This window comes from Typha latifolia, chromosome 11 (genome assembly GCF_019914945.1).
Source record: "Typha latifolia isolate L0001 chromosome 11, TyphaL0001v2, whole genome shotgun sequence".
NCBI lineage: Eukaryota > Viridiplantae > Streptophyta > Magnoliopsida > Poales > Typhaceae > Typha > Typha latifolia.
The window spans coordinates 722,477-748,671 of NC_133096.1; the positions used below are offsets into that span (position 1 = coordinate 722,477).

General features: G+C 35.9%; 2 protein-coding genes across 4 annotated transcripts; both read right to left on the reverse strand.

The window, feature by feature from the left end:
* Window positions 1-2,499: 2,499 nt before the first annotated feature.
* On the reverse strand, window positions 2,500-8,692 carry LOC140797578 (dihydrolipoyllysine-residue succinyltransferase component of 2-oxoglutarate dehydrogenase complex 1, mitochondrial-like). The gene is made up of 13 exons (XM_073151144.1): window positions 8,556-8,692; window positions 5,590-5,650; window positions 5,484-5,511; window positions 5,201-5,271; window positions 5,004-5,078; window positions 4,702-4,757; window positions 4,552-4,596; window positions 4,157-4,432; window positions 3,956-4,050; window positions 3,572-3,662; window positions 3,384-3,494; window positions 3,058-3,252; window positions 2,500-2,975 (listed from the first exon to the last, which is right to left on the reverse strand). The coding sequence occupies exons 1-13, from the start codon at window positions 8,595-8,597 to the stop codon at window positions 2,784-2,786; spliced, it is 1,338 nt and encodes a 445-aa protein (XP_073007245.1). The 5' UTR covers window positions 8,598-8,692; the 3' UTR covers window positions 2,500-2,783.
* Window positions 8,693-9,315: 623 nt separating this feature from the next.
* On the reverse strand, window positions 9,316-16,681 carry LOC140797732 (probable U3 small nucleolar RNA-associated protein 7). 3 transcript variants are annotated; one of them, XM_073151371.1, is made up of 10 exons: window positions 16,410-16,646; window positions 15,981-16,039; window positions 15,754-15,897; window positions 15,127-15,192; window positions 14,893-14,982; window positions 14,222-14,354; window positions 13,802-13,920; window positions 12,428-12,495; window positions 11,321-11,369; window positions 9,316-10,765 (listed from the first exon to the last, which is right to left on the reverse strand). In XM_073151371.1, the coding sequence occupies exons 3-10, from the start codon at window positions 15,772-15,774 to the stop codon at window positions 9,749-9,751; spliced, it is 1,563 nt and encodes a 520-aa protein (XP_073007472.1). In that variant the 5' UTR covers window positions 15,775-15,897; window positions 15,981-16,039; window positions 16,410-16,646; the 3' UTR covers window positions 9,316-9,748. The 3 variants fall into 3 exon arrangements, with proteins under 3 accessions (XP_073007472.1, XP_073007474.1, XP_073007473.1); XM_073151373.1 differs by lacking the exons at window positions 15,754-15,897; window positions 15,981-16,039 and having other exon boundaries at window positions 16,410-16,681; XM_073151372.1 differs by lacking the exons at window positions 15,981-16,039; window positions 16,410-16,646 and having other exon boundaries at window positions 15,754-15,905.
* Window positions 16,682-26,195: the final 9,514 nt, after the last annotated feature.

Below are 26,195 nucleotides of genomic sequence, written 5' to 3' on the forward strand. Positions count from 1 at the left end.
TATCAGCATATAATTGTGTTTAGGACATCAGATTTGCCATATTGATGGATTTCATAGGCCTATCCAGTTGACTAATGTGTATATCATGCTGGCTAGAGTAGCTTAAGACAACTCTTAAGCAAACCTTACCAGTCCATGATATTTTTATAAGATCTGCCAATTTCATTTCATGCTACCTTGCAGTTCTCTCCAGTGAAATTTATTTTTCTTGTAGCAGCTCAAGAACTCGTTAACTTGGAAGGAATAATCTTCTGACATTCTCAGATCCATTGTGTACTTTAGATTGAGTAGGATGTCTTTGATGTTCTCTGTTTCTTTATTTAAGGTATAATCTTCTGACATTATCAGATTCATTTGTGAAGTTTAGATTGAGGTAGGATCTTTGATGTTCTCTATTTCTTCATTTCATCTTATTGGTAATTATAAGTTATTAAGGTTATATCTCTTGTGATTATAAATGTTCAGAGTAAAAGCATTTATATTACAGGGTTTTGTCAATTTGCTTCTTAGCACAATTACTCTTGAAAAAGTTAAGCTAGCCTGCATCTGATCATCTTAATGTTGCTTAAATTTAGCTCTACTTTCACAGAAGGGAGGAAAAACAAGAAGGCATGGTGAGATCTAAGTTTGAAAAAGAAATAAAGGGTTCTATGTAGTGGAAGATATACAGATGTTATACGGTTGGAATAGATTGACAGGAAGGAAAAGATAAAACTTCAAAAGAGAGTTAAAAATGCTCAAGAAAAGTACTTCTGGCTTTAAAGCATACAAAAGAGGTCTCTTGAAAACCTCTTGATATCTTTTGCAAAATTTTGACTCCCTTTTCAGTTGTATATTTTGAGTATTCTCAGAATGTCTATTTGTTTGGCTCATATGACCTTTCTTTGCCTTCATGCTTTTAGGAAAATCCACTTGAATGACATTGAATTTGGACAGAAATGTAGAACCGGAGAGGTATTCCCTGTGAGTTAAAAATGGAAGATGTTCATCTTTGCAGCCTTAGTTTATCCTTGTTTTGAAGCTCGAGATTACTACAAATCCAACCACATGGCAAGAAGACGATATTAAATGGAACTGCTCTACCTAATGGGAATTAATTCAATTAAGGTCGATCTATCCTAAATCAAAGTAAACCTAGATTGATTGCTACCTCATTGACCAAATTTACAGTAGCTCGATTTGATCAGATCACAGCTAAAATTATTGACCGTTTGAACGTCAGAAGCATAAGTCCGCTTCTTTTTTAAGCACTTACTAGGACTCAAAATGCTTCAGCTTTTCTTTTATTTTATTTTTTAAAAGAGAAGCTTTTACAAATCAACATGACCGTTTAGAGTTGGAGACCAAAAACTCACATACAACCATATCTCAAAGATCTATTCTAATTAACAAGCTAATAGCTTTATAACTTTCAAAATTATGAGTTAGGTTAATGATATAATCTACAAGAAAAACAAGGCTTCAGCTTTAACAGAGAAAAACTTAAAACTGAACAGAAACACCAAACAATCCCTTTTACCTCTCCTATTATGCCCAATATAGTATTACCTAGTAGATTTTATATATATAATCCGGTAGATTACAACCAAGCAAGTAGAGCCACTTCACATGATAGTTACTACCAAAAGGGGAAGAGCAGGAAAGGGTTAAGATTATGAAACAAGTATACAAAACCCATAAAATATGACCTATAATGGGCGATTCGAAGTAAATTTTTTTTTTAGATTTCTAGTTAGCAGAAATAAGCTCCTAATTATCAAATTACAATTTCAATCTTTTTTTACTGATTTAGCCCTAACAAATTCTAAAAAGACTATTATATCCTAAAAATACTATACATCACTTATATAATGTATACACATTGTTTATATAAACTGTACGCTCTAAAATTAAAAAAAAAATCACATATCACTTATGTAATTTATACATATTGCCTATGCAAAAAATACGTTTTAATTTTCAACAATATGTATATCAAGATTTAAAAAAAAAAAACGTTACGTATCACCTATATAATATATACATATCGCCTATGCAAAACTATATAATACAATTTTCAACAATGTGTGCATCGAAATAAAAAGAAAACTTCGTATAAGTTATATAATTTATATACATTACTTATACAAAAAATACACTGTAATTTTTAATAATATACAATTATACACTGTAATTTTTATACAATTATATTAAGTTAAAAAAATAATAAATTAGTTTGCAATTCGATAATAAAAAGATCTATTTCTACCAATTAAAATATTAAAATACTTTTTACTGCAAATCATCAAGACCTATAATAACAAAACAACTCGTTTGTCAAAAAAAAAAAAAAAAAAAAAACAACTCCATGTGCACCAATTTTGGTCGCGAAAAAAGAAAAGAAAAGGAAAGATAACTTCAAAACAACTCCATATATCTTGGTATCTAAAATCTTTCAGAGTTATGTACCTTCTAAATGGAGTGATGGCGATAAATTCAGAACATTGCAAGACTCAAATGTGAATAACTGCACTGCCGTACCAATGTAAATGAATGCTACTATCCCGTTAAGCAGATAAAAGACAGTGTCTTCCAAAACGAAAAATTAATACAGCTGGGGCATAAACATCCCACAATAGCACTCATATTTATGTAGACAAAACAATACGAATGATCGCTGAGAGATCTGCAACCAAACTTGGTTCAAAGGAGCCGCAACATGTTTTAGCCAAAATTTGTATTTCAAGAGTATTTATTTTGTGAAAAATAAAAGAGCCATCCATGTCACTCATCATGGGCAGGGCCTATAAGTCGAGGAGAAGCCTGCGTGGGTCTTCAACCACATCCTTTATACGCCGTAAGAAGAAAACAGCCTCTCTTCCATCAATCAACCTATGATCATATGTCAGGGCAATGTACATCATTGGCCTTGGGACAATGTTACCGCCGACAACCATAGGACGGGAAACTATGGAGTGCATCCCCAGAATTGCAGACTGTAACAAAAAAGAAGTATTATGAGAGAATGAAGCAAAACATCAACACCACATGACATTCAAAGACAGCAAGGTAGACCACCTGTGGTGGGTTGATGATGGGTGTACTGAGAAGGCTTCCATAGACACCACCATTGGAGATTGTAAATGTTCCTCCAGCCATCTCATCAATTGATATAGTTCCATCATTTGCTTTCTTTGCAAGTGAATTAATTGTCTTTTCTATTTCTGCAAAGTTCATTGTATCTGCATTGCGGACAACCGGAACTACAAGGCCCTGAGGAAGTATCAAAGTAGAATTTCAGAGGACTCTTGATGGGGGTGTCGATCTGTGGAATCTAAACAGACAAATTTTTTTTGCAAGGCAGACAAATACGACAAAGCATCAGTTGATAAAATGTGACTAACCTTTGGTGTTCCCACAGCAATACTGATGTCAATATAATCCCTATATATGATATCATCACCGTCAATGACTGCGTTGATGATTGGCTGGTTTTGAAGTCCAGAAACAGCAGCCTGCCAAGAGGAAACAGATATAATGAGCAAAAGATCAACCAAGCAAAATGTTAAGTATTCATCAGATGCCATATTACCTTCACAAAACCTGACATAAGTCCCAACTTCACACCATGCTTTTCAAGAAAGGCATCTTTATATTCAGAACGAAGCTTCATCAAGTTTGTCCTATAACATACAATTAAGGGTTGTTAAAAGAATTATAAAAACGTGACAAATACAAGAAAAACTACAGAGTAGAAGATATAAAACACATGACTAATACAAGAAAAACTACAATGTAGCAGACTTCCCTATGGCTCTTTCATTTCATTTGATTGATTACAGATAGTTATACCGTGCCAAACTAGATGACAATATGGAAAATACTAAACTAAAATTAATAAATAAACTGCAAAAGAAAGAAGTACATGAGCGATGTCACACAATTATAATGTTATGGACGAGAAGAAAACACCTACATGTCAACTTCATTAAATGTAGTCAGCAATGCAAATGTGTTTTGTGAATCCTTCAAACGAGTGGCAACTCGTTTTCTGAGTCTTGGCATAGGAACCTGCAATTATAAATAAGTTCCAAAAGAAAAAAAAAATCAAACACATCCTATCCTCTAAAGCTAATGAGAAACTTCTGCCTGTCGAGGAAAGTACTATAGGACTTACTCGTCGTTCCCTTTCCTTGGGAGGAAGCTGAGGTTCTGAAGGTGAGACTTTAGGGAGTGGAGGGGAAACTGCTTTTGGCTTCTCCTTCTGGGGAGGCTCAGCTTTGAGAACTTTTTGCTCGACCTTCCCCTTATCTGCAGGAGGAGGTGGAGGAGCATCTTTTTCGACTTTCTCTTCTGATGGAGCAACATGGGTCTCATACCCACTGGGGGCAGACTTTGTTATCACAGCAACCTTAGTTCCTGGACTCACAGTATCACCTTCCTTTGCTATCAGCTATTGATATTACATGCAACCAATAGTGTACAACACTAATGTTGGTCAGACTCAAATGGAATCAAAAAATAATATTCACTGAAAAGGTTGAGATCAAGACAAAAAAAAAGTTTTCAAACCTTTTGTATGAAACCAGCTTCAGGACTAGCAACATCAATTGTCACCTGGAATAAAAATTACAATATAACTAAAGTATTGTTCAAATAAGCTATATCTTCTAAATCAGGATTTACACATTTAGACACATATTCAATACAAAGCAACCACACCTTATCAGTCTCAATTTGTGCTATTGGCTCATCAACTTCAACTCTGTCGCCAGGTTCTGTTTTCCAATCAATATGTTAGCACGGTTGAATGTTAATAGTAGCAGACATTCATTTATACAAACATATCTGGGATTTAGCACTGTGATGTTGGCTAACGGTGATCATCAAGGGGACACCACAATCAAGTGTAAGCACAAAAATACTCACTGCACTCTAGTAATGGGTCACACATGTGCGGTTATGTGTGAGCGTGTGAGTGAGTCAGAGAGAGAGAGAGAGAGAGAGAGAGAGAGAGTACAAACTCTTTAAGAAAGTTGCTAAGGTTCCGTCTGTTATGGATTCACCCATGAATGGAACAACAGCATCAACCAAGTCACCTTCAAAGAAAATAAAATGAGAGACAATTACAACAGTCCTTGTGAATGTCTACTGCAAGTACTTATCTAAACCTATAAGAGATGGTACAGTGTAAATGGTCTAAGTGGCTGACGCAACTCACCATTTTCAGAAGAAAATGACCTACTCCACAATTGGTAAGGAGAAGCATTTGGAAGGAGATAAGTTCTTTCCCTGTAAGTTTATAAAGAAACTACCTTATGAGTACAATGTAAAGCAACAATCTCTGGAAGACTAACAGTTGCATATGAACCCAAAGAATTACATATTAAAGAAATTTCGACCAGAGAAGAATAATAACAAATTTTAAAATGAAAAGAAAATAGTCAAGTACCCAACAATGATAATTAAATGTGAGAATGGAAAATTTTCAAGCAACTGCTAACCTTGTAGATTTCAAGCATGCTGGACCACCTGACATAAAATATGATAAGACCAATCAATCTTGCTTTCACTGCTATATTTTTTAAAATAACAGTACAACAAAATTACCTGCAAACTTATGGTGGCTGATCTGTCGCGCATGTCTAAAACTCCTTGAGAGAAGTAATGTCTGCAAGTATATATCAGGATAATCAATTTAATCGATGTTTATTTAAATCTCATGGCAGGACAATCGGTATGATTAATTCAACGCATAAAAAAGAAAGGATCTCACGGGATATACGATTCAGAATCTAATGTAAACTTAGAAAATCATAATATCATATGACTGACAATGAACTTTAAACAAAAAAGTAATTAAATGCATAAATCACCCTTGTACGACTATCAACTGAAGTTTTGAAGAAGATAACAATCTCACGACATTTTATGAGATAGCCTAAATAAAAAGCCTCACAAGATAATTTGGCTCAACTAAACCCCATAAAATCAATATTCTGCCTATTCAAGCTGATGTTCCAAGATAAAATTATACTAAATGTCTACGAACAAGGTTTCAGGTAAAATTTGAATAATATATTTGTATGCCTCTTAAAGGACTACAGATGGATTGATGAGCTGGGAAATACTGTTCCATATCATATGGTATGTCTTCTACAAGTGATCAATATAACAAATGGGTTTGTATCAAGATGTACTGAGGTGTATCAATATGCCACAATGTACCACAGTCGTACACCAGTACTGACTACTGCTAATAAATATAAGAGAAAAAACCAACCCCAAAGACTCCTCTAATACAGCGGGACCATCTTTTCTTGGAGAATCTCTGTGTAAGTAAAACATCAGCAAGAAGAGATGAGGAAGATAGAAGAGAGAAACAAAGCCATGGTCAGCAAATAAGACATCAGATAGATTATCCCTCAAGACCCGATATCAGCATTCGTTCTGCCAGGGTATAAATGCTTTCTCATTTTTACTGTTTACAAGTCTTTTTTGAAATTTCTACAGTGTCTTTCATGTGTAACGCTTAACAAAGGAAGGTTAGATTTATTTAACCAACCTCAATAATGATACAAGGAACAAGATATTCCAAGGTTTTACCAACTTGATATATTGGAAAGAGATGGGAAACTTGTAAATCTGATGGATCTTTTCAATAGAGAGATGGGAATAATGAACCTAGATATACGATCCCTTAGAAACAATAATACTCTAGATGAATGACACATATTGAGAAGTCATTTAATTTTGATGCTCACAAGTAATTATATTGTGAGATTGCAAAAATATTTTATTTAAGTGGGTTGCCTTTTCATTTGGCAAAGAACCCTTATTATGTTAGAGCCTTTCGATTTGCAACAAATAATAATATTTCTAGATTTCAGCCGCCCCGTTACAATATGTTAAGAACTCTCTACTTCAACAGGAGAGCAAATATTGAAATATTGCCAAAACTTATTAAAATCACATGGGAGAAAGGTGTGAGTATTGTATGTGATGGTTGGATTGATACACAACGGAGACTGCTTAAAAAAAAAATTAGTAGTAATTGAGAGTAGCCCTATATTCTTGAGAGTTGTAAATTGCAAATGAGAATATAAAAGCAAATTCTTTATCTCCAATTTGATCATTAAAATCATTGAAGAGGTTGGGCCTCATAATGTAATTCAAGTGATTACGGATAATGCACTTGTTTGTAAAGCAGTAGTGGTGCTCCTTGAAGCAAGATTGTCTCACATTCTTTAGACTCCATGTGTACCTCATACTCTCAACCTAGCTTTAAAGAACACATGCGTAACAAAAAACATCGAGGCAAATGAGATTGTATTTAATGATTGTAGCTAGATTTCAGTAATTACAGGGGATGTAATGTGCACAAATCAACCTAGCTTTGAAGAACATATGTGTAACAAAAAACACCGAGGCAAATGAGATTGCATTTAATGAGTAAACTAGATTTTAGTAATTACAGGGGATGTAATGTGCACAAAAACTTTCATCATTCAACATTTAATGAGGTTGGCTATCTTTAATGAATTTGTCAACTTAAAATTATTTGCTATTGAAGAGACTCGCTTTACTTTGGTGCTTATAATATTAAAAAGATTTAGGAATATCAAGAAAAGTCTTTAGTTAATGGTAATCAGTGATAAATATAGTTCTTATAGGGAAGATGATATTGGCAAAGCACAATTTTGTCAAAATAACTCTATTATCAACCTTTCTCATCTCAATGAACTAAATATATACTTCAAATTCCTCTGCAGTTAAGCTAGAAAAGAGTAAACATGAGCTACTTTGCCATAAAATAACATTAAAGAAGTAAGGAGAGTTTTTATCGGGTCAAACCTCTTCATTTTCTAAGAAAAGCCAATTAAAAAATGCAAAATAGCTACAAGAACTTTTGAACAATTATAAAAAAAAAAAAGAAGCTTCCCACCAGAACAAAGTTATGTCAGTTTGACTGCCTAGACAACAACTCTAATTTGAGTGGTCTTGCATATGAAGGCTAATAGGCTGTCCATACCAGATAGGTTTAGATGTTAGATTAGTTATTATACCAGGAAGTCGCTATAATAATATACAAATTTCCTCCTTATCTCTTCCCCGCAATGTTTAAAAGAAAAACATAAAAGCATATCCTCAAAAGAAAGAGATCACTTATGAAATGTGACGGCTAATTAACCGGTGACAAAACTATGATCATCAACAAGAGTTCATGTGTTTCGACATTCCAAGTAGCAAGTACTTTAAGACTAAGCTCCCAAACAATGAAATTTTGCCACAGTGACTTGCCATTCTGCTCTCTCCTCTTCTAGTACACTAGATTTTCACCAAGAACCGGTCTTTTCCCTTGTACCTTCCTCTGTTGTCTATACTACTTCTTGTCTCTTCCTTTCTCTAACCCCGTTATCCTAATCCCATGTTCTTTCTTCTAAAGACTTCGAATTTACTCCAAGAGAACCGGAAACTAGGGTTACAAACGTTTACAGATCGCCATAAAACTTCGATAGAGTTCGAAACGAGTAAGAAGAGCAGATCGACGAGTTGAGATCAAAGAAGAAGCTTACAGCGAGGGGGCGGCGGATGAGCCGTCCGAGATTGGAAGCCATTCGCTGAGAGATCGAGAGAGCGGTGGATCCCTGAGGGTTTGGGATTTGGGGTTTCGTCTACAACTTTCTATTCTCCTCTCTCCCCCCTCCCCACTAGCTTTCCCACTTCCTATATTTCTACGGCACGTGCTCCTCGCGTGGAAGGAAGAAGATCTTGTGCGGCTTGAGTTGTAGGAATTACGTGTACTCGGGATTTATAACCGATCAGCGGTTGCCAAGTTTCTCATCTGCAGCAATTTCCCGCAGTGGGGAGGATGCAGATACGCAAAGGAAAAGAAAATGGTAACAAATGATAACAACGTTGAGCTTTGACCGGTGTGAGCTGTGAGCACTGGCTGCGTCAACGGAATATATTTTATTTCTTTTACAAGTCTTTTTAGAGATTTTTATAGTGTCTTTCATGTACACAAAGGAAGGTTAGATTTATTTAACCAACCTCAAATCATGATCTTTTTCAATAACAAAGAAGGGAATAATGCTCCTAGAAATAATAATAATACGAGATAGATTTAGATGTTAGATTAGTTATTATACTAGGAATTGGCTATAATAATATAGGGGTTTCCTCCTTATCTCAAATGAAAGGAAAGGATCACTTATATGAAATGTGGCAGCTAGTTAACCTATGACAAAACTATGATCATCAACAACAGTTAAATGTGTTTAGACATTCCAAGTAACAAGTAATTTAAGACTAAGCTCCCAAAACAATGAAATATTGCCACAATAACTTGCCATTTTTCCTTGTGCTTAATGGAATCACGTCATACATAAATATTCTACAAGATTTTGAAAAGAGTAATTTGTAAACTATATGTTAAAACTTTTGTATCAGCATGATATCCAGCGAAGGATTAGCAAATGATGCAAACTTAACGCAAATCATCCAACTCATCCTTCAAATTCATACTCAATTGTAATTCTCAATCGACAAACAAAACTGCTGCATTCCATGCACCCTTTTTCGTGATACTTACCGTTGCTTTCAGGCATACAGATATTACAAGTAACTGCATGAGCATATCTGTCTTCCACCTTAGATTCAAGAAGCAATGTGCACCTCCAATTTGACTCTTTGGATGCCATGGTGAGCTTAGGTACAGCTGCCGCGGAGTCTCACTCGGGATCAGCATTGCAATGACACTTGCAGATCAAGATGGCTTGTTTCGAGCAAACCGCTGCAGAGATTTGGGCAACTCTACCTCAGAGATCCTTTGCTTCTTTGCAGGCAGTCCATCTTCTCTCTGTTGCTCCAAGAACGGTCTCTTTGCCTTGAAAATCTCCTCCTCCTTCTTCTTGGCCCTCCTGCTAGGCTTGTTCCTTCCCTTGGTCTTCTTCTTGAATGAAATACTTTTGGCAGCCTCAATGGCATCTTCCATCTCATCCTCGATATCTTTCTTGGTCGGTTTCTCTTTTCTCCTTGGTGGCTCCAATGTACCTATTTTCCTAGGGTCGAGCATGATTGTCTCCGGCTGAAGTTTGTCGAGGAGAGCATGCACTTCTTTCTCCCTCCTCTGCTTTGTAGTTTCATATGGGTTTGCGACCCATGTATCAAAGTTAGGCTCACCGGATCCTGGAACAAGAATGGAAGATAGACCCATTGAATGACTAATTCCCAAGACATCCTCATAAGGCCGAAATGAGACCTTCCCGACCTGATAACCCTTCACCATATTATGGGTCATATATAGCTGGTAGTCCTGATCTCCACAATCTCTCCATATCTGCACATGAGATCCATTGCCAGTAGAGAGCAACCCCTTCTGGCTAAAGTCCAAGGTCTGGGCATGACCGGCGTATGTTCGTAAGACCTCAAACTTCCTGAGGTCCCACAGTTTAATTTTCCTGTCCATGCCAGCCGTGGCCATCAAATGTCCTCCACCGTGAAACGCAACCGCAGTCACAGGGCCATGATGACACAACATAGTTACAAGGGGTTTCACACTAGTTGGCTTCCACATGGTAACTTTGCCACCAGAGTGGCCCAATCCGATGACAGCATTATAAGGATTCACGCGCATCACATCAGTACGACCTAGACCTGTTCGGTAATTGGCAACTATCTCACCCGTGGTCACATCTTGATAATGAAGCTGTGCAAAGCTGTTCACAGATGCCAGGAGGAAGTGCTTGTCTAGAAACTGGAGCTTTAAAGGTTTCCCATGTTCCTGAGATGCAAAAAAAAGGGAATTAATTTGCATGATAGAATGGTTCTACAGAGAGAAATCTAATAGCTTGAAGGACCCAAACGACTTACAATTAACAAACAGAAAACTACATGACCCCTCAAGTACTAATAGAAATGTCAGCTAAATTTCAGAAAATGTAGTAGTAGTCTGTATAGAATTCTACAGGAATGGATAAGGAAACTCTATCGCTTAATGAACAGATGATAAATAAGAAATATGATAAACAGAAAGCACATCTTGTCAGTTAATTAATCAACACAGTGGCACTGAAAAGAATCGTGTAGGATGGAAAAAATTAAAAGTTAAAAGCCTTCAGCCCAGTAAAATGTGAGGATAAATTTAAAAGAAGGCATCACGCAGTTCACATTCAATTGATGTATAGTCAAATAACACGGTTTAGTTGTCTGGGGGAGGTGAAAGCTAAAGTCAGAAGTGCATTTCTGAAACTTGAAGTAAATCATGTCAGGACCACATGAACTGGAGAGAAAAAGAAAGCAAACCATAATGAAGTAATCATTGTCAATATGATCCTACCTTTAGACAGTGGATTTCTGTTCCATGACGGTTATAGATATATGGGTACCTGTAGCAGTAAAAAAAACATAAAATATATCATAAATTTAGTACCCGTGCATTAGAGGCTGAGGCATTTGAAGTACATGAAGAAGATGTGATAGAAAACTGAATTACTAAGAAGGAATAGCCACAGTAAGCTCTTGGCTTGAATATATAATAATGATATCATCTAAACAAAATAAATGGTACTAAATTTCTAGATGCAAAATGTTTTCCAAGTTTTCATGGACACATATATCACAAGAGGTAGCAAAAACCTAGGCATTTCACACCAATCAAAGATGGAAAGTTCTATTAATTGGATGCAACAAACTGTCATTCTGGATCCATCTTTTACCTGTTAGTTTGTAGAATTCACTATAACTCTGGTGTTAAGCATCTCTTGCATTATGTGAAACTAAAGTAATGAGTTCCTCGTGTTATCATTTTTGTTGGATAACTAACACATGCTCCACATTATTATTGAGGGTGCTGCAGTGTATGGTGTCACATCAGCTTATTAGTTTGATTAATGTCCTGATTGTCAACAGTGGTGATGAGTGTATTATGGCAGATTTCCCCTTCTAAAAGACCAACTCTCGTTGTCAATGTGTCAACAACAAGCTGCCAAGATCATTGGATTTAATTTGTGTGATTGATTGTTGACATTTGATCAAAATAAAATAATGGAAAATACATTTGACCTCCTTTTAGTTTGGCCAAAATTCAAAGTGCCTCCTTGAAATTTCATCTGAGACATTTATCCACCTTGTGGTGCTAACCTATGTGAAATTGTATGAGAGACTTTAATGAAAAAAGGCTAAAATATCCCTTTTAAATTACAAATAATTAGTTGCAAAGATTTTTTTTTGTTCAAATTGATAAGTCCTACACTTTTTTTTATCCCTCCCTCTCATTGCTAAATTGATAATATTGTCAGTGCATCTGTGATCTATGCTTTGTTGGTTATGGAGCTTTACTATTTTCCTATAGCAATAACAATACTAAAAGAATAAACAAAAGCTTTCCAACTTGTGAAGTATATTATATCTGCATGTGATGCTGGAACCATGTAGAGAACATTACTTTTTCTGAGCTACTGCAAAGAGTTGCTCATTTTGCAAGAATACCACATCACGCACTGTTTCCCTCACCTGCACAAGTAAATGGGACTTAGAAAATGACAACTTAAATTCAACGCAAAACGCAACTAAAATTGTCTGGCTAATTTTGCAGTAAGTATCATTTCAATGCAGAAAATCCTCCCCGGAAACAGAAAACAAGCAGCAACCGCAAAAAAGATGCTTTGGGTCATGTTGGCCTCTTCCTCTGCTGATTGGTATAGCCTTCAGGATCGAGGGTCCTACTCGTGCCCAAACAAGGAACCATCACGCAATTAATAATGATCCTGTTGGTAGAAACTATTTCCCTATTTTTCACCCCTTCAAGAAGCTTGATGTCAATGGGGTTACCCAACTTCTATAAAATAGACTCTCTCTGTTATTTCAAATCTAATAGAAGAATCGATAGGGATAACTGAATTTCCCAAAGGTTGGACAGAAAAACTTTTGATCATTCCAGTGAAAAGTGGAAACACTTATACTAACATTAAAAATTACAAATCCATGAAGAAAACTGTTTTGAATGATTTTCTTCATCAATACTACCTACTTCACTAATACAGAAGCGCCTTACACACACCGTGATTGTGAATAAAGTCATATGATCAAGCTTTTAAAAATGGTTCAGAATATGATGGAAATGCAGATTAATGATTCTTTTGCTTATTTTTACCCTATCGAATAATGCCAAGATGCTGTATTTTACTAAATAGAGGTTTTGCAAGCAAATATTTACTCTTTTGTATATGTAAAATTCACGTCCTATAATTTTTTATTATTGGTAATACATTGTAATATATCATATTATAACAGAGATAAGAACAATTCACATAATCAGTCTCTGCTGTAGGATGAGAAGATTGCATAGATATTTGTGCCACCACTGACAATAAAGTAAAAGCAAAGCAAGGATATCCCATTCCGACCAGGGCAGTTTCAGCATGTTACATGTCAGATGTGGAAGTACATGCCATTCCATGCAACCAAGTAGGATGTTGCCCCTGAAATAGAAGGGCAGCCGAAAATATCCCATGGTGCCCACTCATATTTGCTCAAAAAATTATATTTTGTTACATTCAATAAAAATGCGAAATATGCAACAGTATGGGCCATATTGACAACTCTGAATTACTGTGATCGAATCTAATCATTTTAGTCAAGGTCACTCAGTTGAGGATTTCGCAGATCACCAAATAGATTCAGAATATAATTGTTAAAGATAGGAAGCCAAGATAATATAACAAGAATTGGAAGCAAACAGATAAGTCCATTTCATGCACATAATATCTGACCATTTTTAAGAGATGTCGTAGCATTATGTTAAGATTTTAAACCACACCTGGAATTCTTTGATGAGATCCATAGTAATCATATCTATCATTGCTATGTGACCTTTGCGCCCTCCGACTAACATATGGCGTCCGCTTGAAGTATATTCTAGTGTATATGGACCTAACTCTGCAAAGCACAAAGATCAAACTAAAGTTTAGCCAAAAGAAGACCCAATTATATAACAATTGCTTTGACTGCAAAGTTAGCAATCAGCAAACAAAAATGATCCTGTAGGTCCCTCCTCTGGGATACTAAATGGTCCACAGCTTACAACAGTTTGTTATTTGATATGGTTTGCAGGAAAAAGAATACAAACAATAAAAAATTATCTCAAAGTAAATGCATGGATTTTAACATCGGCAAAACCTTGATATTTGATGCAAAATAACAACTTAAAGAAGAACACAAACAAGATAGCTTATTTTACCAGGTAAGATCATATCAAATGGTTTTCTTGAACTGAGAAGATCCACCTCACGAACAATAGATTCTTGGTTGATATTCCGTGTCTTTTCTAAACCTTCAGCTACCAAATAACCTTCCTCACTAGGCATAAGCCACTGAAAAGTAAAGAGAAAAAAAAATAAGAAAGCTAAAACATGTTGCCAAAATTTGCAGAATATATTTGGAGAGGATTAATTAATTAATTACATCTTGTACTAAACAAGTTGGCTATCTGACTAGGATAATCAGCTGCTTTGGGAAAAAGCACTGCCAGCTTAATATTAATTTTGCGTATGAGGTAATTCAGTAAGTTTTGTGAACTACATTCACCATCAGTATATCTTCTTCAATGGAAATATTTATGGACAATCAAAATCATATTCTAAACTCCACTTGGATAATTAAGTCTGGCAACATCTTCCAGACTTTTGTTTTAACTATCAAACTTGTAAATCTAGAAAATAATCTCACCACTCATGAGCAACCAGGCATGAGTACACTAACAGGGAATTAATAAAAGTGACTCTCGGACGGTGAAATACTTATCTCCACGACCAGCCATCTAGGTGATGTAGATAAAGGAAGGTTTCACAAGTTGACTAGAAGTAATCATTACCATAATCACATATCTGGAGACAACAATAGATATCAAACCTTTTCAGCCTTGGCAGCAGCTTTTGCAGATTGGCCATATAATTTTTCCTTCACAGAAAGCTGACCTTTCAACTTCTTATCTCGTAAAGCCTAAAAACTTTGAAAAATTAGATTAAATCATAAAAAATAGAAAAACCTCTATATCACACCTGTGAAAGGTTGATTAGCAATATAAAGGCATTCCATTATCTAAATTTTACATAGTAATCAAAGAAGGGAGAAAGCAAACTAAACCTCCAACCCAGCATTTTCTCCTCGCAAATACTTTTTCGCCTTCAACTCCAATTCATCCGAAATAACCTGCATAATCATATAGAAAAAGGTGGTCAGGCCCTAATAACAATGCATTGTCGCATTGATGCTACAACTCCTCACACAAATCACTTCGAATGGTATTAACCAATGTATTGCAAGGTGACCAAACCACTGCATGGCGCCCAGCCAGAAGGTGGGCGCCAAGAAAGGTCTAACATTTTTAATATATAAAAAATTAAAAACAATCATATATGATGTATAATATATAGTGATATAGTATATATAGAGTATTTAATAGTGCACTACACCAAAATATCAAATAACATGACCACAATTTTCAACCATAACAAGTTCACAATAATAAGTTCAGCAATTCAGCATAGTAGTAAACTAACGAAATGCTCAAGAAAATAGCAAATTAGAGGATAAAATTAGCACAGCAGTAAGCATTAATGAATTGCTATCCCAATTCGAAGGATAAAATAGTTCCTATCTTTCCATGAGCGACTACAGCATCCACGAAGCAAAGAGCACAAAGGTGAAAGGGCACACCCAACCTCTTATTTCCTATAGCATTGAGTGCCCAATATAAGAGAGAGAGAGTACCCGCTGAGTCGTCACTGCCATCGGGGTTGCTGCCCACCACCACGGTGCACCTCTCAATAGGTTGGAGAGGAGGAGGGCTCGAGAGGTCGAAGAGGAAGAGGGTGGCTCATTACGTATTGGATAATTTCCGGATATGAATCAGATCTTAAATGGATACAAGTCATAAAATATACATATAGAACTTTGTAATAGATTGAACTTGGTAACCATGTTCATCAACTACTTACTAGTGAACTATGTTGCTGTGCAGATTTACCTCTGAAGAAAGAAAATCTGCAATTCCCACCTTCAAGAATCATGGAAAAAAAAACAGAAAATGAAGCGAGACAATGCGGAGAAAGAATAGCTCAGTTGTTGGAAGTTCTAAAATTATGACATTGACAAAGTATTTCCCGCAACACCTCAACATGTAATGCAAAAATTATGACGCTAGAATAGGACCAAATTGAAATATTCCGAGTCTTCCCAACTAAATCATGCACAACTCTGTCCTTCCCTCATTATTTTCTACAATTCCATCTATAACAAGTTGCATTATCGTGTCCATTGGAATCGAAAACGCTGCCATAACCTAGCGCTAGCATCAAAGGAGAACACTTTAACATAAGGAATTAACCAAGAAACCCAGTAGGAATGAAGCTGAAACAAGTCCATACCACTGCTTGGCCAAGACCCAAGACATCCGACCTCTCAGGAGCAACAGATGCCATCATCTCCTCCTCCTCCTCGTCGTGCTCTTCCTCCCCCTCGCTTGGTGACGGCGAGCTCGAGGAGGCGGAGCTTGGTGACGCCGCAACGGAGTGGTGATGGCGGCGGAGAGGCCGGAAAGGTGATGGCGGCGGAGAGGAGTTGAAGACGGTGATCGCGTAGAGATTTTGGTGGAGGCGGCTACCGATTTGGGAAAGAGAGATGGAGAGGTTTAAGACTAGGATCGGTGGGTTGCAGGGTTTCGTTATTGGAAGGGGTTATTTATCTAAGTGGTTAAACAGATATCCATTATCGGATCCGAATTCGATAACATTAGTTATACCATATCCGTATCCAGATCCGAATTTTTCCTACAAAAATCCGGATCCGAATATTTTACTAAAATTCTATCCATAGTATTCCAATGGGGATCCAGATCAGATAGGGTTTTTTAATTCGATCCGAATTGTGTAGCAAATTGTGTCAAACTTAATCTGACTCATTTTCACCGATAGTATTGACAAGTCATGATATGTTTATCATATGATCTTGTATTTTATTTTTAATGTCTCAAAAATATTAGAAAACTTTGATTTTCTTAACGGACAATTACCATAATGATAAATTACGTTAATTATAGATGTTAAATAAGTTTACTAAGATTAAGGTAAAAATAAAAAATGGAACTACAAATTAAGATCAAACAAAGGCTATTCTAGATTATTTTTATATATGTTATATTTAAGAGTAACAAAAGTTACCTCAGGATGTTAAACGATGCGAATGATACTAAAAACAAAATATAAATAGGTTTTTTTTTTTTTGCATGTATACTTTTAGAGGCGAAAAAAAAATCAAAACTTCTTTAGGTATCATTTTTGTTGACCTATACTTGTATATATTTTATACTTGATTGTTTCTTTATTGCCTCAAGAGCTTAGCTTTTTGGTTACTCAGTTACCTTATATTGATCTATTACAATTTTCAATTTTGTAGTTGATTTCAAATACCTCCCCATTAAGAACTGATGTCTTTCATGGAGCAGTTGCATGTATGATAGCTTTTGTATTGCTTGTAAGATTATCACATCCATAAACTGCATGCAAAGATGATCACTTTATTAGCTTTCAGAGTTGTTTCCTGCCATTGCTTTCAATTTTTCATCCTACTCAACCATCAATTTCTAAAACAACACTAAATGTTGAAAGACCAACATGTTTGCAATGACTGCAACTTTGGATGCTTCTCACAAAAAAGAAAAAGATACAAAGATGATGCAAAAGTAAAACCTGCAAGAAGAGCAATCTTCAAATGCAAGCTTGTGAGTCTCTGCAAATATAGAATTAGGTGAAATGATACAATGTATGAAGTAAGGTTTTGATAAGTGAAAGTGGATCATTCCTTGTAGATTAGGTCATTGTTGTGATAGGCTGCAGAGAATTTGACTAGATTGTGATTGAAATTATCTTTGCACAGTCCAAATGGTTTGTCTAATTCTTGCATTGATTTACTTCTCCATGTCCTAATCAAGAAACCTCCTCAACTATTTTATTTTATTTTTTTTGAAAACCACAATTTTGATCAATACTAGTTTCTATTTCCTAATCATGCTTCCTAACTTAAAAGAAAATATTAGCATAAGGCAAGGAGTATGAATACCAAAACTAACCCATAAATTGAATCAATTTCAGACTGAATGTCAAAGTATTCATAAGATCAGAGGGACATAGTATGGAACATAAGCACTCAAAAGCAATGGATAGTTTACTAATATAATCAGAAAGCAGTTTAAATGAAATGAACCTATGTGCATCAAAAGTTGCTATCATCTTAATATCACTAGGCAAAGCAATTGCTAAAGATGGCTTCAGGAGAGTCTATTCAGTTTGATGCAGGTGCAAGTTGATAACCAGGTCTCATGTGATCTCTATAGTATTAACATTTCCAGATCAATGCCTAGAAAGAATTTGAGAAGTGAATGGTTTTGGCTTTTGATGATTATTTTGCCAAACCAATGTATTGATATATTCTGAGTCGGTATATAAGTCTAGAAAGATAAAGTTAGCTACATATAATCTCCACCACGATAGCATTGGAGAAAGATAAGATTAGTTACAACTATCCTAACAGCAGGGGGGGTGTCAGTAACCATGAGCTTGAGCTTGCTTCTCAAAAACAGAAATCTGAAAGATTTCAGCTATTTGATCTTTTGTTGAGATGTAACAAGTTTGAATCTCCTTATTAAGAACTTTCTCTCGAATAAAATAATAATCTACTTCAATGTGTTTTGTTTTAGCATGAAATACCGGTTTTGAAGCTAGAGCAAGAGCACTCGCATTGTCACACCGTATAATAAGAATGGTAGGAAGAGGTACATGTAGCTCTTTAAAAACATACGCAACCATAAAGCTTAGCAGAAGCAATAGCCATAGATCTATACTCTGCCTCTGTGCTAGATCTAGAAACAAATTATTGTTTCATTACTTACTAATAAATTAGACTAGAGTCAAGAAATACACCATATCCACTAGTGGACTGACGATCAGTAGGATCTCCTGTCCAATTAGAATCACAATAAGCACTAAGACTAAGATTAGTTTTTTGTCTAATGTAAACCAAAATCAATAGTACCTTTTAGGTAATACAAAATGCGCTTAGCGGCAACAAACTATGATTGGTGAGTAGAGAAAATGGTTAATAGAGAAAGATAACTTTGGTCGTATGAGTGTGCAATATTGAAGAGGCCCAACAATATGATGATATAATGTAGGATCTTGAAGCGGATCGCCATCTATTTGTGAGAATTTCTTTCCGGATGTGCATGATGCAGCATATAGTTTAGCACCATCCATGCTAACACGTTGTAAGAGATCGACGATGTGCTTCGATTGGTTCAAATAAAGACCATTAGTTTCTATAAACATGAATTCCAAGGTCTTTGACAACAAACTCCGCTTTTAATTTATCAACCAAATTATTTATAGCTCCCAAGAAATTCTCAGTTACAATGATATCATCCACGTAGATCAAGATAAAAATGTGAACCTATGAACTGTGAAATATAAAGAAGAGTTGTCAAGTAAAGATCCAATAAAGTTTATTTCCAATAAAGCTTGTGATAGACGATTAAACCAAGCACGTGGTGCTTTGTGGTTTTTCTATGTAAATTTTTTCGTCAAGTAACCATGCAAGAATGCATTAGAAATGTCCAATTGCTTCAAATGTTAATTAATTTGAGTTGCAAGAGCTAAAGCAAGCATTCTGTAGCAGGTTTTATAACAGGATCGAAGGTCTCTGTGTAGTCTACTCCGTTAAGTTGATCAAAGCCTTTGGCAACTAGGCGGTCTTTATATCTCTCGATTAGGGCTGTCAAAATAAACGAGCGGCTCAGGCTCGGCTCGGCTCGATATGAGCTGAGCTGAACCTGAGCCTAAATTTAAGGCTCGAATTAATTTCGAGCTGAGCCTGAGCTTGAGCCGGCTTGCTCAGGCTCAGCTCGATAGGCTCAATTTATATAAAAAATTAGTATTCACAGTCCAGTCACACAGCCTAAATTTCCCAAATCTTACCCTTGCTCAGTTGTGCCTCGTCGTCATCCTCAAGCCATCGCCGCCTCATGGTCCATGTCTGAGGTCAGTTGAGTCTGTGCACACAAATAATCGGACACCTGTCGTTCGTTAGGGCATGCGTGTGGCGAGTTACCCTCATGTGATTTCTATTAATTGGTGGGGTACCCGATCTAGATGGATTTTGATATACCTTTAGTGTATGGTAGGACATGCTTATGACTGAGATACCCTTAGCGTATGATAAGGTATGTTTTGAGCCTACGGGCAGGATGTTGAGATCGGGTACCGAGTGTTGATTGTGCACAGTGGTCTAGTATGATAACATTATACCGAGATGTCGGTAATGATCGTGATGTTGAGAAATGCATAAGATTTTATTATCATCTGTTATACCTGATTATCGAATGGTCAATATGCATCATAGGTGGTTGCATTTGATATCATAGCATGATCATGTTCGGCATGCATCATATGTGTTATATTTGAGATAGAGTTATGATGATGGTATGACATAAAGATTTATTTATATATTATCGATGATTATATATTTTATCAGTTATAACATGACATGTTATCTATTTTTTATTTATATAGGAACATTCATATACTCGGTTATGACATGATGCTCTTTCTGATTCATATTATCCAGTACATGATTTACTCTCTGTTTAGATTCATTGATTCAGGGTAATGTCTATTCACTAAGCCTTTTGCTCATGACTCACTTTATTTCTTTTTTAACCCTTTTAGATATGTAGTACGTGATAGTGACTTGAGATATTCCAAGAAGATATTTTAGATTGATGATGTAACACCCAAACCCTAAACACGTGTATGGCACGAGCCCATACGGCACATGCGTAGCACCTGACCATTTGGTTGGTTACTAACAATCAAATAAACCTGTAGCAACATCATAATTTTATCCACAATATCTAAACTAAGAATAACTCAAGTCAAACTATCAACAGCATACAAATAACCCTACTTGGGCCCCACACAGGCCACAACACATCATCAAGAGCTTTTCACAACTACATATACACAACATAGGTATATACATAATTATACAAGTACAAAGTCACATGTTAAAATATAAGACAAGAATACAGATACACTTTGGAGGAGGTCTACTGATATATTAGATAAGATAACTCATCTGGCATATAACACTAACCACATTCTACTCCTCACTCACTGGCAAGACCTCTAAGGGAGAATCCTGCTCCTCTCGATCACTTGGGTTTTTGAAAAAGGAGAAAGCAAAAAGAGTCATGGGCTAAATGCTCAGTGAATAGACCTTATCCTGAATCAGTGATGCCAAACAGAGAGTAAATCAAGTACTGAATAATATGAATTAGAAAGACTATCATGTCATGAATGAGTAAATAAATGTGTCCTCAATAATACATAAATGAAATATATATATAACATGTCATAACTGATAAGAATACATAATCCTCGACAATGAATAAACATGTCACCACGTCATATGATCATCGTAACTCTCTCTCAAATATGATATATGATGCATGCCGACCATGACAATGCTATGATATCAAATGCAATCATATATGATGTATATTGACCACTCAATAATCAGGTATGTCAGATAATAATGAAATCATATGCATTTCTTAACATCACGATCATCACCGACATCCCGGTATAATATCATCATACTAAACCACTGTGCACAGTCACCACTTAATACCCGGTCTTAATATCATGTCCGAAGACTCCGAGCATACTCTGCCATCAGTAAGGAGTATCTCAAATATAATCATACCCTGCCATCCGCTAAGGGTATTAGCATCCATCCAGACCAGGCATCCCACATAGTTGATAGAAACCTCGTGAGGGTAACTCACCACATATGCCCTGGCGAACGACATGTGTCCGATTATCTGTGCGCACAGACTTAACTAACCTCGGACATGGGCCACGAGATATCACATATCAGCGATCATAATCATCACTCCAGGCACCCCTAACCTTGGCGCCTACTCGGGTATCCCCACGCTTTCTATCAACTATCCTATCAATCACATTTCATGTTTTCCTTCTAAATGACAGATCATATACATATATCTAGTACGATAACAAGTCAATGCATAACAAGAATTTAGGTGGAATAGAAATCAAGAGAAAAATGATGCAATGTAGACTCCAACCATGTATCTAACATATGCATACTCCTGCTAGTCTATCACATGCACACTCATACTAGAAATAACTCCGACATAAAGTCATAATAGTATAATCATCTCTAATCATCTCTATTTATCATCATCATACTCATATCCAAGATCAGCCTAATTCTATGCATGATAAAAATATGCTCGACTGTAATCATCTCTAGATAAAGTCATATAATCATGTTGGAGGCCAAAACATACATGTACATAATATATAATATAACATAATTTGAGAAAAGACGTCTAGGAGATAAGACTACTCACCACAACTACAAATACTAAACAACCACTTGTTCACGCTGCTACGATAACGATCAAACCTCGATAGTTAAGTCCACGAGGTCTTGAACAGGGGGGTCGGGAGCTGAAATTATTTATAACAAATATGTCAGTCTTTCTATTAATTAAAATTAACTCGACAAAAAGATAGTTTCTTGTTATAATTATGTACTCTTCATTTATATAATTGCTTTTCTATTTATTAACCATAATTATATTATCTAATAGTGTATTTAAAATATAATTATCTACCTTATTATTCTCCTTGATAATTAAGAAAATAAGAATTAAGTTACTACAAATAATTACGTAAGAATATACATACATAACCCTAATCATTACTATTACATACCTAGGATAATAATAGTAATTTATATTGCAGGTGTTTTGCTAAACATGATATAATTAGAATTATTTACTAACTATGATATAATTATATTTAATTTGTATAACCTAAATATATTAAATTAACTAAGCTAAATTAATTGTACATATATATATATATATATATATAATTATATATAGTGCTGGGCTCAGCCCAGCACCATGCACAGCAAGGTGCTGCAAGGGCGCTGGGCCGAGCCCAGCACTCCTTGCAGGGTGCAGCCAGGGAGAGAAGGGAAGAAGGAGGAGGAGAGGAAGAAGAAGAAGAAGAAGAAAGAAGAAGAAGAAGAAGGTTAGGCCATGGGGGAGGGGTGCGGCCGCTGGTGGCCACTCAGCGGCCGGCCTCTCGCCGATGGCCCAATCCTCCGGCGGTCTAAGAGAAAGCCGACAAAGAGAGAAAGAGAGATAGAGAGAGAGGTAGAGAGAGAGAGATAAAGAGAGAAAGAGAGAAAGAGAAGGAGGGAAGCTCACTGGCATTAGTGGAGGTGGCGGTGACAGCGGGTAGAGAGAGAGAAGGGGTGTTTGAGAGAGAGAGAGAGAGAGAGAGAGAGAGAGAGAGAGAGAGAGAGAGAGAGAGAGAGAGCGATGGGAGGGGGCCCGCCGCGCGACGGTAGGGGGCCCACCGCGCCACCGGCTCGCCAGGTTGGCCGGCCGACGCTTGGGGCGCGTGGCGCCCATCTCCGCTGCCACTGCATGGCACGAGCTGTCGTGCCATGCAGTGCAGATTTTTTTTTATAAACTTGGGCTTGGGTTATTACAGATGAGGTGAGTTATAGGTGCGAGACAGTATAGATGATGGTTTGTATAGAAATTGAGTTGTATCGTTATTTGTTATATTTGTACTTTATTATATCAAACGATGATTTGTATAGTACATGCCAGATTATAATGTACTCATGTATTAATTATTTAGTTGTATCTTGATGGTTTATCGTGGCTTGTGTCGATCCTGCTAGATTATATAGTGGTCTAGTGTATATTATTATGGACTTAGATATTCATATGTTAACATGTTTATTTGGTTGATAGTATGATTTATTTAGTGTTGGATTATATGAGCATGAATATGTTAGCATGTATTATTTGATGATGTCATAATTATATATGCACAGAAGTATATCTATACGTGACGAGCTCTGTTCGACCTGTCGCATGCGCCGCGCGTGCTGTGTGAGGACGTGGGCGTGCACGTGCCCGTGCCGTGCAGGTGCGTTACAATAACAATTAGGATCCCGAACAACCTTAAAATAACATGTAGGTTATGATCGTAATGTATTCACATGAAAGGCTATAAGTGGATGTTTGATAGTAGCAAACATTTTAAAATCAGAGAAAGACTTTAGTCTTAAAAACCAGTTATAGACCTTGTCTGCATTAGGTGTGTAGAATGATGGAAAAGATTCCATTTGATTGCCTTTGTCCAAAATGCTTCTTCTATGTCACGAAGGAGGCTAATCGAAGCAAATGGAGGACAAGCGTACGGAAGTTCTTTAAAGAGCTTCCTTCACAAGATGATGATGGCCAAGTTCTCTCTATCATAGCAACTCCAAGAGGGCTCCAAATTTTAAATTTGGAACCCGGTTGAACTCTAATGGAGCTCTAAAACTAGCTCTAAATTTGGAGCTAGTAATAATGGGGCCTCATCATAAAAATAAAATTCAGCTCCATTTGTCATTTCAATCTTTTGAAATATCAAAATTGCCCAATAATTATTACATTCAATAATTTTAATTCTATTTGTATCATTTATTAAATAATTTAGTTAATTAAACTGAGTATATAATTAGTTTTATTAATTAGTTTTTAAAAAAAATAATACCATTGGAAAGGTCTCTTCAAGACCTTTAAAATAAGTATAATATTAAATTATTTTTGAGTTAATTTAAATTTTAAATTTTTTATTATTTATAAAAATGAGTCTAATAAATTATGTGTCCCAAAATATAATTATTTAAAATTATTCTTAATGTAAATATTAAATGTTAAAATACATTAGATATGAAATACATCAAACATGAAATATATTAAAAATGAAACCGGAACCAGAACCTGTGGCTACGAAACCGGAATCGGTGGCTACGGAGATGACTTACCAAAGTATTAAACATCTATTATTTTTATTATGTTTGGTTAATTTCTACTTATTTTATGTAATGTAATTTTGATATTTTTAGTTAATGACATGTAATGCTTATTTCGATGTTTATTTCGTGTAATGTAATTTCGATGAGTTTAATTAAAAAAATTAGTAATTTAAAATTACTTTTAAAATTATTAAATATTAGTCTTATTTTAAAGATCTCGATGAGAGTTTTCTAACTACATATTTTTTATTAAAAAATAATAATGCTAAGATGACCAATTAAGTAATTTAAAATAACTAATATAATAATATATATTATATTATTATTTTAATATATATAGAGCCCAGTGCGATGGAGTGCACCGAGCTCTTGCTCCATTTTTGGCTCAATATTTGGAGCCCAAAGACTCCAAATATAGAGCTACGGTTGGAGATGCTCTAAGTGGTCTTTGTAACAAATGCGATGCCCTATCCAAATGATCATGAACTCATTAAGTTGGGAGTCTTTGAATGCATGGCTTCACTTATGCACGATCGGAATATATACATCCCATACTATGTAGCTCATGTAATTGGTTCTCACATTATGAATATTGAGGAGTTTGCCGAGAGTGTTGTAAATGCTGGTGTTATATATATCTCCGTTGGTTGAACCTTTAAGAGGTAGGTTGACATGGGTTGAGCAACGGGTCGCTATTAGAGCTTTGGGACTCTTAACTACTTATTCTAGCACATTTTCAGTGATCGCAAGCCATTGGGAGATTCTTGAGCTTTCCATTCAACTGGCATCAAGCTCTCTAGAAATTGCATACTTAGAAGACACTTTTATCGGTTTGACTGTTTTGCATCTAAGTGTGACTTCCTATCTAATATATGCAGGCCAGATTTTCTGATACAACTACCAGACATGTGGGGGTGGAATTGTTGATGAAAAATCATCTGCATACATCAGTGTTGTGCAAATAACTTAAATGGGTGACGGAAGTGGAAGCAAAACCCTTCACCCTCAAACAAATCCAAGTGGAATACCAATAATTTGGAGCAAACCAAATATTAGCAAAGCTAATATCAATAGCAATATGAGAACTCCAAATCTAAAATGCTAGTTGTAGAGAACTTTTAATACCCAAGCTAATCACAAATAAGAGCTTTAAATAGATGCAAACCACAAAGAGAAAAGAGAGAGAGAGACAAGATTTACGTAGTTCAGCGATGTGCCTACGTCCACGCGCAGAGCAATTT